The sequence below is a fragment of the Oncorhynchus masou genome, chromosome 9, assembly GCF_036934945.1.
Source record: "Oncorhynchus masou masou isolate Uvic2021 chromosome 9, UVic_Omas_1.1, whole genome shotgun sequence".
In the NCBI taxonomy this organism is placed as follows: Eukaryota; Metazoa; Chordata; class Actinopteri; order Salmoniformes; family Salmonidae; genus Oncorhynchus; species Oncorhynchus masou.
In genome coordinates this window covers 58,757,425-58,772,441 of record NC_088220.1, presented here as the reverse complement: position 1 = coordinate 58,772,441, position 15,017 = coordinate 58,757,425, and the positions used below count along the sequence as shown (strand labels likewise).

The 15,017-nt window shown below is 44.5% G+C and overlaps 2 protein-coding genes across 2 annotated transcripts; one reads left to right on the top strand and one right to left on the bottom strand.

The window, feature by feature from the left end:
• The first annotated feature begins 300 nt into the window (after nt 1–300).
• Nucleotides 301–9,084, top strand: LOC135546335 (high affinity immunoglobulin gamma Fc receptor I-like). The gene is made up of 6 exons (XM_064974676.1): nt 301–400; nt 545–580; nt 1,715–2,002; nt 2,909–3,175; nt 3,368–3,643; nt 8,767–9,084. Exons 1-6 carry the CDS (start codon nt 376–378, stop codon nt 8,964–8,966), a joined length of 1,092 nt encoding a protein of 363 aa, XP_064830748.1. The 5' UTR covers nt 301–375; the 3' UTR covers nt 8,967–9,084.
• Nucleotides 9,085–9,562: 478 nt separating this feature from the next.
• Nucleotides 9,563–11,603, bottom strand: LOC135545030 (inner ear-specific collagen-like). Its single transcript, XM_064972687.1, has 5 exons — nt 11,536–11,603; nt 11,040–11,458; nt 10,848–10,937; nt 10,661–10,732; nt 9,563–10,458 (listed from the first exon to the last, which is right to left on the bottom strand). Exons 1-5 carry the CDS (start codon nt 11,601–11,603, stop codon nt 9,563–9,565), a joined length of 1,545 nt encoding a protein of 514 aa, XP_064828759.1.
• Nucleotides 11,604–15,017: the final 3,414 nt, after the last annotated feature.

Here is a 15,017-nt window from a genome sequence, read left to right as displayed (position 1 = left end):
TTTGAGGGCAGAAGGAGGTGCAACACAATATTCGGAAAGTGTTCCTAATGTTTTGTACACAGGCTATATTGATTTGAGTACTGTGACACAGCTTCAAAATGATATACTTGCTGGGCTGGCAAACATATTGCTGTTTTTTTTTTTACAACACACATGAGGTTGCATCCCAGGGCTTTCGTAATTCCCCTCCTTCCTAAAAAAAGGAACTTCCCCAAAGTTATTTGTGATGTCAGGAAGAGCATTATGCAATTATTTCATAAAAAATTAGATGGTTTTTTTTGCAATTGAAACTGAAAACTAGTCTCATTTCCCCTGACAATATATAGAGATTATAGTGTAATCATCCCCATCAGAAGCACAAGCATAACATTCAACATGAAGCTGTTACTGAGCCTCCTTGGTGAGTTCCTTTCAGTCTACTTTAAGAGATTACAGACAATTATTTATGTGTATAGATGATCATTGATTGATTGATTGATTGACAGAATGATCACTGGATTTATTTTTGGTTATTTTAATGATTAATGGTTATTTATTGTTTCAGTTGTTTCAATACTACCTAAATGGGCTGTACCACAAGGTATGTGTTAAGTACACTACTCTCTGGCTACATTTACACTTTTTGACCAATTATTGGCAAAAGATCTGATCTGATTGGTTAAAAATACTAAATAGTGGCAAAGGACCCGAATTGGGCTGCCTGTGTAAACGCAGCCTCTGAGATTCAAATCCTTCTCTTCAAACCAGTTTTGTCTTGTATAATGGCAACATATGAAATATAGTATGTATTTCCCGAGTGGCGCAGCAGTCTAAGGCACTGCATCTCAGTGCTAGAGGCATCACTACAGACCCTGGTTTGATTCCAGGCTGTATCGCATCCGGCCATGATTGGGAGTCCCATAAGGTGGCACACAATTGGTTTGGCTGGGGTAGGCCGTCATTGTAAATAAGGATTTGTTATTAATTGACGAGCCTAATTAAATAAAGGTTAAATAAAAATACATGTAAATTGTCTATTTTCATGAGTTGAGTTACGTAATAGTTATACACTACTGAACATTAGCTGTCTTTTGTAATGTTAGGTGACCATGTAAATAAGACTTAAGTTACCATTTATGCTCAGAAATTATGCTTAAGTCTCTCTAGTAAGCTGCATTTACACAGGCAGCCCAATTCTGATATTTCTTTTCACTAATTGGTCTTTTGAGCAATCGGATCAGCTCTGAAAAAGATCTTATGTGATTGGTCAAAAGACCAATTAGTGGGGGGCCTCCCGGGTGGCGCAGTAGTACCATCAGAGACTCTGGGTTCACGCCCAGGCTCTGTCGTAACCGGCCGCGACCGGGAGGTCTGTGGGGTGACGCACAATTGGCCTAGCGTCGTCCGGGTTAGGGAGGGTTTGGCCGGTAGGGATGTCCTTGTCTCAATGCGCACCAGCGACTCCTGTGGCGGGCCTTAACCAAGGTTGCCAGGTGCACGGTGTTTCCTCCGACACATTGGTGCGGCTGGCTTCCGGGTTGGATGCGCGCTGTTACGGGAGTTGTAGCGATGAGACAAGATAGTAGCTACTAAAAGAATTGGATACCATGAAATTGGGGAGAAATTAAAGACCAATTAGTAGAAAGTAATTTCAGAATTGGGCTGCCTGTGTAAACGCAGCCATAGTAATCTACTCAAAATGTCAGAAAGACTTACCTGTCAACATTTCTTCAAGTTCTCATGAGGGCTCCGCTGACAGCCGTGGCTGAGCTAGTTAATGGGGGACCCCGGATCTTCTCAGGGGAGAGAATACGTCTGAAGTGCAGTGTTCCTGGGAAAGTGTCGGCCGAGTGGAGGTACCAGTGGTTCAGGGGGGGAGAGCAGCTCCAGGAGTCTGAGTACTTTGTCCTATGGAAGGCCAGGCCACAGCAGAGTGGGAAGTATTACTGCCAGGGCCTGAGAACCACATGGATAAGCACACAATACACCATCCACAGCCTGCCTATAGAAATAGAGGTGGACGGTAAGAGAACCCATATGAATATTGAGCCGTGATGACATCTATACTGAACAAAAATATAAATGCAACAATTTCAACAATTTTACTGAGTTACATTTAAGAAAATCAGTAAATTTAAATAAATTCATTAGGCCCTAGTCTATGGATTTCACACAACTGAAAGGGGGCGCAGCCATGGGTGGGCCTGGGAGGGCATAGGCCCACCCACTTGGGAGCCAGGCCAGCCAATCAGAAGTTTTTCAACACAAAGGTCTTTAATTACAGACAGAAATACTCCTCATCATCTGTCTGGTTGGCTGGTCTCAGACGATCCCACAGGTGAGGAAAACAGATGTGGAGGTCCTGGGTTGGCGAGGTCACATGTGGTCTCCGGTTGTAAGGCCTGTTGGACATACTGCCAAATTCTCTAAAACATTAAATTCTCTGGCAACAGCTCTGGTGGACATTCCTGCAGGCAGCATATCAAAACTGCACATTTTAGGTTGGCCTTTTCTGGTCCCCAGCACAAGGTGCACATGTGTAGTGATTATGCTGTTTAATCAGCTTCTTGATATGCCACACCTGTCAGGTGGATGGATTGTCAAAGGAGAAATGCACAACATTTGATATAAATAAGCTTTTTGTGCATATGGAACATTTCTGGAATGTTTTATTTAAGCTCGTGAAACATGGGACCAACACTTTATATGTTGCGTTTATATTTTTGTTCAGTGTAGTTTGGTTCTGTTAGCAGTCTGTATTAGACGACTCCTTTCTTGTTGTCACACCAAACGTGTGACAATAGCAAAAGAAGCAGAAACAGACTAAGTTATACCTGTAGCACACCAGACCATAGAGGGTACCTGTCAACAGGCCAGACAGGGACTACACCATCCCGGTAATTAAAATTACTTACTACTCTTTGCCCAGGTGGGTGGGCCATCCTGCAGGCCCCGCCCCTGCCCATGCTGGTTGGAGAGACAATGACCCTGATGTGTCGTGTCCGTGGCAACCCTAGACTGACTGAGGTCATACTCTACAAGGACGGGGTGGAGCTTCAGAGACAGTCTGGACCAGAGCTGTGTGTCACTAACCTTACCCTGCAACACCACGGATCCTATTGGTGCAGAGCTTCCTGGGATGGACGGAGGCAAACCAACTCTGTGATCTCAGTGGCTGCTTCGGTGTCCATCATAGGTGAGGTTGATAGCCAGGTGTGGTTTGTCATTTTGAGTTTGTGTAGGATGAGGAATCAGATTTCAAATCAGATTTGCCCTCATCATTCCATTATCATCACTATCATATCATATTTAATGGTAATTGAATAGTAATTGAGTAGGTATGTGAGAAATACTTTTCAGTATTAATGCTCTGTATTCTCCCCTGTAGAGGTTCTGACAGAACCCATGTTGGAGATTGTGCCCAATGACCCTCTGATCCATAAAGACCGTATGCTCCTGGTGTGTCATGTTCAACTGAACGCCCGTGAGCCCGTTTCACACATCCACTACTACTTCTACCAGGACGGGCTGAGTCTGGGGCTTGCCTCTTCCCAGGACAGAGTCACAGTACTGAGGGACTCAGGCCGGTACTGGTGCAAAGCCAGCATTCCTACTCTGGGGCTGAAGAGGCTCAGCGAGCCCGTGCCTTATGGGCGAGTGACAGGTGAACACTCAGAACACACGAGAAACCAGAAAAAAATTGTAGTGATGCAGTCTCTCTTTAGGAGGATTCATAATGCTGACCAGTGGCGTCATTTCAGCTAAACATAGGGTATGGCGGGGAGGGGGGACAGCTTCTCTCTGAGCAACGCTCCTCATGGTCCTGAAGCCAGCCAGCCAACACGCTAAACAGCTGTTGCGTTTTAATTGGGTTTGAAATGATTTTAGTCATTTTTTTTGTAGCCTAGTTTAACATTTTTTTGGTCTTGAGCTAGGGTATGGCGCCAAAGGAGATGGCTGCCATTCTACGATTATGCTATTGTGCTATTGTGTATGTTTTTTATGCGTTATTTGTAACTTATTTTGTACAATGTTTTTGCCACCGTGTCTTATGACTGAAATGATCTTCTAGATATCAGGACAGCGATTACTCATCCCGTACTGGAGGAACACTTCTTCTACAACGAGTCAGACAGGAAGGTTTTACTTCATGCGCCTGACAAGGACCTCATGCCTGTCATTCGCAGGAGAAAGAGACGGAGGTATCGAGGACGAAGGTCCGGGTGCCTTGTAAGGATCCGTTGCCGAGAGGGTAATCTACCATTACCATCGATCCTATTAGCCAACGTACAATCAATCTAAAATAAAATAGACTAATTATGATCACGTATATCCTACCAACGGAACATTAAAAACTGTAATATCTTATGTTTCACCGAGTCGTGGCTGAATGACGACATGAATAACACACAGCTGGTGGGTTTTGAGCTTTTTCAGCAGGATAGAACAGCGGCATCTGGTAAGACAAGGGGTGAGGGTCTATGTATATTTGTAAACAACAGCTGGTGCACGAAATCTAAGGAAGTCTCGAGGTTTTGCTCGCCTGAGATAGAGTATCTCATGATAAGCTGAAGACCACACTATTTACCAAAAGAGTTTTCATCTGTATTTTTCATAGCTGTCTACATACCACCACAAACCAATGCTGGAACTAAGACCGCATTCAATGAGCTGAATATGGCCAAAAGCAAGCAGGAAAACGCTCATCCAGAGGCAACGCTCCTAGTGGCCGGAGACTTTAATGCACGGAAACTCAAATCCGTTTTACCTCATTTCTACCAGCATGTTAAATGTGCAACCAGAGGGGAAAAAACTAGACCACCTTTATTCCATACACAGAGACGCATACAAAGCTCTCCCTCGCCCTCCATTTGAGCATAATTCTATCCTTCTGATTCCTGCTTACAAGCAAAAACTAATGAAGGAAGCATCAGTGACTCGGTCAATAAGAAAGTGGTCAGATGAAGCAGATGCTAAGCTACAGGAATGTTTTGCTAACACAGACTGAAATATGTTTCATGATTCTTCCGATTGGCATTGAGGAGTACACAACATCAGATACTGGCTTTATCAATAGGTTAATCGAGGACGTCATCCCCACAGTGATTGTCCGTACATACACCAACCAGAAGCCATGGATTACAGGCAACATCCGCACTGAGCTAAAGGGTAGAGCTGCCGCTTTCAAGGTGCGGTCAACATTCACAAGGCCGCAGGGCCAGATGGATTACCAGGATGTGTACTCCGAGCATGCGCTGACCAACTGGCAAGTGTCTTCACTGGCATTTTCAACGTGTCCCTGACTGAGTCTGTAACCACCATAGTCCCTGTGCCCAAGAACACTAAGGTAACCTGCCTAAATGACTACTGACCCGTAGCACTCATGTCTGTAGCCAAAAGTACTTTGAAAGTCTGGTCATGGCTCACATCAACAACATTATCCCAGAAACCCTAGACCCACTCCAATTTGCATACCGCCCCAACAGATCCACAGATGATGCAATCTCTATTGCACTCAACACTGCCATTTTCCACCTGGACAAAAGGAACACCTATGTGAGAATGCTATTCATAGACTACAGCTCAGCGTTCAACACCATAGTGCCCTCAAAGCTCATCCCTAAGCTAAGGACCCTGGGACTAAACACCTCCCTCTGCAACTGGATTCTGGACTTCCTGACGGGCCGCCCCGAGGTGGTAAGGGTAGGTAACAACACATCCGCCATGCTGATCCTTAACATGGGGGCCCCTCAGGGGGGCGTGCTCAGACCCCTCCTGTACTCCCTGTTCACTCATGACTGCATGGTCAGGCATGACTCCAACATGATCATTAAGTTTGCCGATGACACAACAGCGGTAGGCCTGATCACCAACAACGATGAGACAGCTTATAGGGAGGAGGTCAGAGACCTGGCCGTGTGGTGCCAGGACAAGAACCTCTCCCTCAATGTGATCAAGACAAAGGAGATGATTCTGGTCAACAGGAAAAGGAGGATCAAGCACGCCCCCATTCTTATCGACGTGGCTACAGTGGAGCAGGTTGAGAGCTTCAAGTTCCTTGGTGTCCACATCACCAACAAACTACCAACCTCAGTAGACTGAAAAGATTTGGCATGTGTTCTCACATCCTCAAAAAGTTCTACAGTTCTACAGTTCTACAGGCATCACTGCCTGGTATGACAACTGCTCTGCCTCCAACCGACAAGGCACTACAGAGGGTAGTGCATACAGTCCAGTACATCACTGGGGCCAAGCTTCCTGCCATCCAGGACCTCTATACCAGGCGGTGTCAGAGTAAGGCCCTATAAATTGTCAAAGACTCCAGTCCCCCTAGTCATAGCAAGCGGTAGCGGAGCACCAAGTCTAGGTCCAAAAGGCTTCTTCACTGCTTCTTCCCCCAAGCCATAAGACTCCTGAACAGCTAATCAAAGGGCTACCCAGACCCCTCTTTTACGCTGCTGCTACTCTCTGTTGATTACCTATGCATAGTCACTTTAACTCTACCTACATGTACACTACTGTTCGGGGTCACTTAGAAATGTCCTTGTTTTTGAAAGAAAAGCACATTTTTTGTCCATTAAAATAACATCAACTTGATCGGAAATACAGTGTAGACATTGTTAATGTTGTAAATGGCTATTGTAGCTGGAAACTGAAGATTTTTCATGGAATATCTACATAGGCGTACAGAGGCCCATTATCATCAACCATCACTCCTGTGTTCCAATGGCACACTGTGTTAGCACAATTATGTTAGCATAGCTGAAAACTGTTGTTATAATTAAAGAAGCAATAAAACTGGCCTTCTTTAGACTAGCTGAGTATTTGGAGCATCAGCATTTGTGGGTTCGATTAAATCTCAAAATGGCCAGAAACAAATAACTTCCTTCTGCTCATCAGTCTATTCTTGTTCTGAGAAATGAAGGCTATTCCATGCGAGAAATTGCCAAGAAACTGAAGATCTCGTACAACGCTGTGTACTACTCCCTTCACAGAACAGCGCAAACTGGCTCTAACCAGAATAAAAAGAGGAGTGGGAGGCCTAGGTGCACAACTGAGCAAGAGGACAAGTACATTAGAGTGTCTCGTTTGAGAAACAGACACCTCACAAGTCCTCAACTGGCAGCTTCATTAAATAGTACCCGCAAAACATCAACAGTGAAGAGGCAACTCAAGGATGCTGGCCTTCTTGGCAGAGTTGCAAAGAAAATGCCATATCTCAAACTGGCCCATAAAAAGAAAATATTAAGATGGGCAAAAGAACACAGACACTGGACAGAGGATGATTGAAAAAAAAGTGTTATGGATGGACAAATCTAAGTTTGAGGTGTTCGGATCACAAAGAAGAGCATTCGTGAGGCTCAGAAAAAAATGAAAAGATGCTGGAGGAATGCTTGACGCCATCTGTCAAGCATGGTGGAGGCAATGTGATGGTCTGGGGGTGCTTTGGTGGTGGTAAAGTGGTAGATTTGTAGAGGGTAAAAGGGATCTTGAAGAAGGAAGGCTATCACTCCATTTTGCAATGCCATGCCATACACTGTGGACAGCTATTATTGATTGGAGCCAATTTCCTCCTACAACAGGAAAATGACCCAAAGCACATATCCAAACTAAAGTATGCAATAACTATTTTGGGAAGAAGCAGTTAGCTGGTATTCTGTCTATAATGGAGTGGCCAGCACAGTCACCTGATCTCAACCTTATTGAGTTGTTGTGGAAGCAGCTTGACCGTATGGTACGTAAGAGGTGCCCATCAAGCCAATCCAACTTGTGGGAGGTGCTTCAGGAAGCATGGGGTGAAATCTCTTCAGATTACCTAAAAGAATTGACGACTAGAATGCCAAAGGTCTGCAAGGCCGTAATTGCTGCAAATGGAGGATTCTTTGACGAAAGCAAAGTTTGAAGGACACTATTATTTCAAATAAAAATCATTGTTTATAACCTTCTCATCGTCTTGACTATATTTCCTATTCATTTTGCAACTCATTTCATGTATGTTTTTATGGAAAACAAGGACATTTTGAACAGTAGTGTACATATTACTGTCACATCCTGACCATAGAAAGCCTTTATTTTCTATGGTGGAGTAGGTCAGGGCGTGACTGGGGGAGTGTTCTAGTTTATTATTTCTATGTGTAGTCTGGTTTTTGTATTTCTATGTTGGCCTGGTATGGTTCCCAATCAGAGGCAGCAGTCTATCGTTGTCTCTGATTGGGGATCATATTTAGGCAGCCTTTTCCCACCTGTTGTTTGTGGGATCTTGTTTTTCTATTGTTGCTTTTTGAGCCCTACAAGGCTGTATGCTTGTTTGTTTGTTTCTCTTTATTGTTTTGTTGCTGGATCACATGTAAATAAATTATGATGAACCCAAATCACGCTGCGCCTTGGTCTACCCATTTCAACAAGCGTTACAATTACCTCGACTAACAATGCTTTAAGAAGTTAAGAAAAAAAAGTGTTATGTAAATAAAAGTGACAAATAATTAAACATCAGCAGTAAAATAACAATAGCAAGGCTATATATATCAATGCGCATTGACTCTGTACCCGTACCCCCTGTATATAGCCTTGCTATTGTTATTTTACTGCTGCCATTTAATTATTTGTCACTTTTATTTACGTAACACTTTTTTTCTTAACTTCTTAAAGCATTGTTAGTTAAAGGCTTGTAAGAAAGCATTTCACTGTAAGGTCTGTTGTATTCAGCTCATGTGACATAATAACATTTTATGTGCCATACTCTGACATACCCAACTGACACCCCTGATGCTGACTCTGTGTTAACAGGGATACATCAGGGACCAGTTGTCTCACTCCAACCCAGAGCTGCATCTCATCCAGATCCTATGAAAGGACCTCCCCAGACCACCACCTCTATCCAGCCTTCTGAGCCCCTTACCTTCACCGATGTATCCGGTGATTCTCCAAACACACTGGCCCCTGGTGTTGGTTCAGATGATGGAACAGTGGTGTGGAAGGACTTCTAAATTCCTTAAGAATTGTTCATTAATATGTTATTTGTCTTTTAGGTTGTGAATGAAACAATGAATTGTATTTGAACTGTTGATTGTAAGTTCAATGCAAATAAATCCAGTCAAAGTCAAACATTTACATATTGATTTTATTTCAAAAGTGTACAAAAGCTCATTTTCAAAAAGCTCATAATACAGCGATACGATGTACTGATTCCTTAACCTAACCTGGGAAACATTGTGTGATTAGTATTCCTCAAGTAATGAACATGAACTATTCCAGTGCTATCAGTCTTACTTGCATTATTTTTCATTCTACCAGATTGACAGTCTTGTAAAGATGCCTATATGTTGATGGGTCTATAGAGGCAGTATGAAGAGAGATGGAGTGAGTGCTGCCAACTCATATAGAGGTGTTTTACAGTCCCTGGTACTGTGGTGATATAGTGGGCTCCATTGTCATAACTTGTCTGTGTAGAGCAGGAGTACAGATGGGCTGGTCTGTGGGGTATTGTATGGGTGGTATGGAGGACTGCCAGTAGAGATTGTTTAGGTACTGTGGAGGTACAGTAGAGTTACAGTGTAGATTGTATTAGATATCAGATCGTTTGTCAGGGCTTGTCAGCGTAGAGCAGAAAGCCAGAGAACGTGCTGTCGTCCTCACTACTGGCATAGACACCGTTCCAGTCCCTCAGTGTCTCCAGCCATACCTGGTCCCCCACCGCCAGCTGCAACAGCACCAGGCTGGACGCTTGGTCGATGTCCTGGCCATAGAGAGAGTCCCGTGTCCGCACCTTCCTCACCCCATTGACTACCAGGGCGGCGCGCAGGGGCTTGTTCCGGACGGTTATGTGGTAGGAGAACACGTAAACCCCCCCGTGGGCACAGGTGAAGCTGTTGGAGGAGGAGTTGTAGTGGTTCTCTCCGTTATAGAAGACCTTGTCAAAGCGGACGGGGAAGCCCGATGGAGGGAAGGACTTGCTGGGAGAGAGGCCCACACTGAAAGCTGAGCGTTTCTGAATCACCCCGTTACCCTTCGCCCCTCTGATCCCCCGAGGGCCCCTGTCCCCTCTCATCCCGGGGGGGCCTCTGTCACCCTTTGGCCCAAACATCCCCCTCCCTCCCTGGGGTCCAGGCAGCCCTCGCACCCCTGGCTCACCTTGAGCCCCTGGGGGTCCTAGATCCCCCTGGTCGCCTGCCACACCAGGGGAGCCCTGCATGCCATCCACCCCAGGAAGACCCACCTGTCCCTGAATACCTGGAGGCCCAGGGTCCCCTCTATCGCCCTTCAGTCCTCTCTCTCCAAATGTCCCACACTCTCCTTTGTCCCCCTTGTCCCCCTTCTGGTCTTGCACTCCAGCCAGCCCTGGGGGTCCTGTTGGGCCTTCCATTCCAGGTTCCCCTCTCTCACCCTTAGTCCCATTTTGGCTTTCACCCTTCTCCCCCTGGTCACCTTTGACACCAGGGGGCCCGCTGTCACCTTTTTCACCTTTGAAGCCAAATCCACCTGCAGGGCACAGAGCAAAGTGTAAGTGGACAATTTCAGCATCGAGGCCCAGACAGAATCTATGAGGAAGATATGAATTGATTCTATGTTGATTTAATAATCAGTATATGGAGGCTTGAACAGGTACAGGTAGCCTTGTTTCATGATTTTCTATGTTGTACCGATCACATGCCTATATGTGTTGAAAGGAATGGCTTGTTACCTCTCTCTCCTGGTTTCCCTGGGTTACCTGGAGTTCCTGCCATTCCACGGTATCCTAGGTCACCTTTAACTCCTGGAAAAGGGAGATAGAAAACAAACACCTTTGAATAATCAATCAATCTACTGTTTGCTCACACAGCCAGTAAAGTGTACATATTTCTAATTTTAAAAAATTGTGTTGTGTTCACCTCTATCTCCTTTTGGCCCCATAGTTCCATTTGAACCAGCTAGTCCAGAAAAGCCTCTGGGTCCTCGCTCCCCCTCTTCTCCAGGTGAACCTGTGAGAAAATTGTTTCATCAAGACATCAAAATCCATGGATCACCACTACAGCATACTGGTATTGTTAAATGTCCCTATGTTGTCATAGTGATTTCAATACCTGGTAGTCCTCTGTCCCCTTTTGGCCCTCGAGGGCCCCTCTCTGGTGGACAGCACTCACAAAAATTGAAGTAGCACTCGTTATAATCCATTGTGTAATTATCATGCCCAACACCAGGGGGCCCTGTGGTTTCAGTATAGTAATCCTGGTAGGCATCGCTGGGGTAGGTTGTGGTCTCTGTGGTAGCCAGAGGGTAGGGGTCCATGGGATCTGATTTCTCCACTGATTTCAGTGTTTTAGGGATGATGGGGGTTAGGGGCTGCATGGTAATCTGGGGCTGCTCGCGGTAAGGCATTGGCTTCTTGGTGTATTGGTACTTTGGCCGCTGAGTGGTCTTCGTCGATACACTGGTCACTGTGAATGACAGCACTGCCAAGAGTGCCGAGTGATAGGGGAGCATCCTGATGTTAAAGAAGGATCTAACAAGGGAGAAATTGAGAAATTGTCACTTCTTCTACACTGATGTAGCGTCACTGTATGTAAAAATACTACTTACTCCAGCCTCTGCCAAGAGGTCTGGAGCTTTATGGCACAGGATATACTGAGCTTATCCTGCCACTGCATGGTTTTTGGTTCAAACCCAGCTGTGGTTGTTCTTCCTAAATCGCTACACTGCTCTGCATATGGGGAAATTACAATCGAGACTAGAATAGGATTGAGGGGAAACTTTGCTCCAATGACTTTAGTGAGGATCTCAGTAGCAGATTACTCAACTAAAGCCTTTTTCATGAGATGCTCACCTGTTCTGACCTGTAAAAAAATTATTTCAAAACTGATTATATTAAGTGTACATCCCATGTTAATATTTACAGTAGCTCAAAAGTAATGTTATTTCAACTCAGGGCAGTGGAACATTTGAGACTTAAGAACAACAATCCTCCCAAAAAAAACATCTATAAAACATCTTATCAACTCTTCAGATAAATTAAATTTGACCCCTTTATTTTTTGCTATCTTTTCCATCCATCACTCTGTTGCTTCCTCTGTTGCAGACTGTTCTACTTTACAGTGGCAAGAAGAAGGTATGTGAACCGTTTGGAAATACCTGGATTTCTGCATAAATTGGTCATAAAATGTATCTGATCTTCATCTAGGTCACAAAAAATAGACAAACAGTCTGCTTAAACTAATAACACAAACAATATGTTTTCATGCCTTTATTGAACACACCGTGTAAACATTCACAGTGCAGGGTGGGAAAAGTAAATGAACCCTTGATTTAATAACTGGTTGACCCTCCTTCGGCACAATAACCTCAACCAAACTTTTTCTGTTGTTGCGGATCAGACCTGCACAATGGTCAGGAGACATTTTGGACCATTCATCTTTACAAAACTGTTTCAGTTCAGCAATATTCTTGGGAAGTCTGGTGTGAAGCGCTCTCTTGAGGTCATGTCACAGCATCTCAATCGGGTTGAAGCCATTCTCTTGATTTACTTCTGTGTTTTAGGTTGTCCTGTTGCGTCACCCAACTTCTGTTGAGCTTCAATTGGCGGACAGATAGCCTAGCACTCTCCTGAAAAATGTCTTGGTCGACAGAAAAATGAATTCCCAAGTCTATGATAGCAAACTGTCCAGGCCCTGAGGCAGCAAAGCAGCCCCAAACCATGACGCTCCTTCCACTATACTTTACAGTTGGGATGAGGTTTTGATGTTGGTGTGCCTTCTTTCTCCACAGATAATGTTGTGTGTTCCTTCCAAACAACATCCTTAGTTTCATCTGTCCACAGAATATTTAGCCAGAAGCGCTGTGGAACATCCAGGTGCACTTTTGCAAACATCAAACGTGCAGCAATGTTTTCTTTGGACAGCAGTGGCTTCTTCCGTGCTGTCCTCCCATGAACACCATTCTTGTTTAGTGTTTTAGGTATGGTAGACTCGTCAAGAGATGTTAGCATGTTCCAGAGATTTCTGTAAGTCTTTAGCTGACACTCTAGGATTCTTCTTAACCTCATTGAGCATTCTGTGCTGTGCTATTGCAGTCATCTTTGCAGGACAGCCACTCGTAGGGAGAGTACTGTAGCAACAGTGCTGAACTTTCTCCATTTATAGGCAAATTGTCTTACCGTGGACTAATGAACATCAAGGCTTTTAGAGATACTTTTGTAACCCTTTCCAGCTTTATGCAAGCCAACAATTCTTAATCTTAGGTCTTCTGAGATCACTTTTGTTTGAGGCATGGCTCACATCAAGCAATTCTTCTTGTGTTTTTATAGGGCAGGGCAGCTCTAACAAACATCTCCAATCTCGTCTCATTGGTTGGACTCCAGGTTAGCTGACTCCTGACTCCAATTCACTTTAGGAGATGTCATTAGCCTAGGTGTTCACATAATTTAAACATTCACAGTGTCGGTTGGGAAAAGTATGTATTCAATATAAACAATAAAAAATACAATAATTGTGTGTTATTAGTTTAAGCACACTATGTTTGTCTATTGTTGTGAATTAGATGAGGATCAGATCCAATTTGATGACCAAATGCAGAAATCCAGGTAAATCCCAAAGGGTTCACCTACTTTTCCATGCCACTATATATGAACCACTCAATATTTCACTGTCACAGCACAGCCAGACATACCTTCATCACAAAGATGTTGATTGAGAACATACAGGCACTCAACCTATCACCTCCCAATGGTTTGTCAAACAAAAAGGCCAAACAAAACAGAAACCGGTTATGGAACAGAGCTCAGTATAAAGCAATAAATCCAAATGGACACTTACCTAATTATGACGGGCCCGTCTAATCATTGATCCCCTGTCTAACAGTACCATGGAGACTGCAGCAGCAGCAACACTGGACCTCTTGATATCTCTTTAAGGCTTTGATGATGGACATCCCCACCAATGAGGAGTAGAGCTGTGAGCCCAGGGGGAGGTTTGAAACCCAACGACATGCTAATCTAGCTGAACCTGGAGCTGGACCAAGCAGAACCACTGCACCGCACCGTGGCCCACTCTCTGTACCCGTTGTGTAAAATGTGCTTTTGTGACACTGGATACAGTGCCTGTGAGAAGCACTACCCCAGTGTGGGCCGGGCGAGGGGAGAGGGGCGACGGGTCACCTGATATAAGAGAAATTCCTCCAGCAGCCACCCTGCTGCCCCACTCTTACTGGGAGACAAAAGCCAAGCTGGGAGGTTTCCAGTGGCCCCATAGTGGGTTCATACACGTCAGTCTTACTACAGGTGGAGGGAATGCAGCACAATACAAGAAGGTACATTTCTCCTGGCCATATTTGTCAAGTCCTTGTGAGCTTGTGGAAAGGAGTATAGACGTGATAGTGATTACAGTTGTAAATCATTAGCTACAGGTGCCCCACTCGCCCGCCTACTGAGCCCAAATCCTCTCTCTATATCTACCGCAGGACAAGGATCTGTATCATTACTATCTACTTGGTGATTGTCCAAGAAAAGCTTTAGTCTAAAGAGCACTGATAATCTCACTGTCTCACTCAACAGTTACTAAACCTGAGCTGTCGTCAAAGGAAACTGCTTATCTCTCTAACCATCTCTACAGGTGAACACACAGCCACACTGCACAGTGGGACCAACTATCCACACAGCCATAGAAAGACACGGTATAATTGCCAAAGACCATGTACATACATTATGGTATAGTAAGGGAAAAGGTTTACATCTCCTCAGGATATGGGTTCGGGTTCAATTTCACACTTCTCTTGTTAGATGAATGGTCCTCCTTTCCATAAATGATATGAAACTCAATCTCACAGGGGTAACAGGACAGCTTATGGCTGATACAAATGAAACTTCTACCACCAGAGGTCATGGTTCAGTAGTTAAAGACCTCCACCTGAGGGATCTATGACCAGCCAAAAACATTTGCAGGAAGAGGGGAAATGAAAGAGGGAAATAGAGAGGAGAGATGAGGTGGAGGGAGAGGAATCGAGAGAGGGGGGTTGATTCCAGGTGTAGTGAGAAAGAACTTTGTGTGTACTTACATATTCAAGTTATTGAG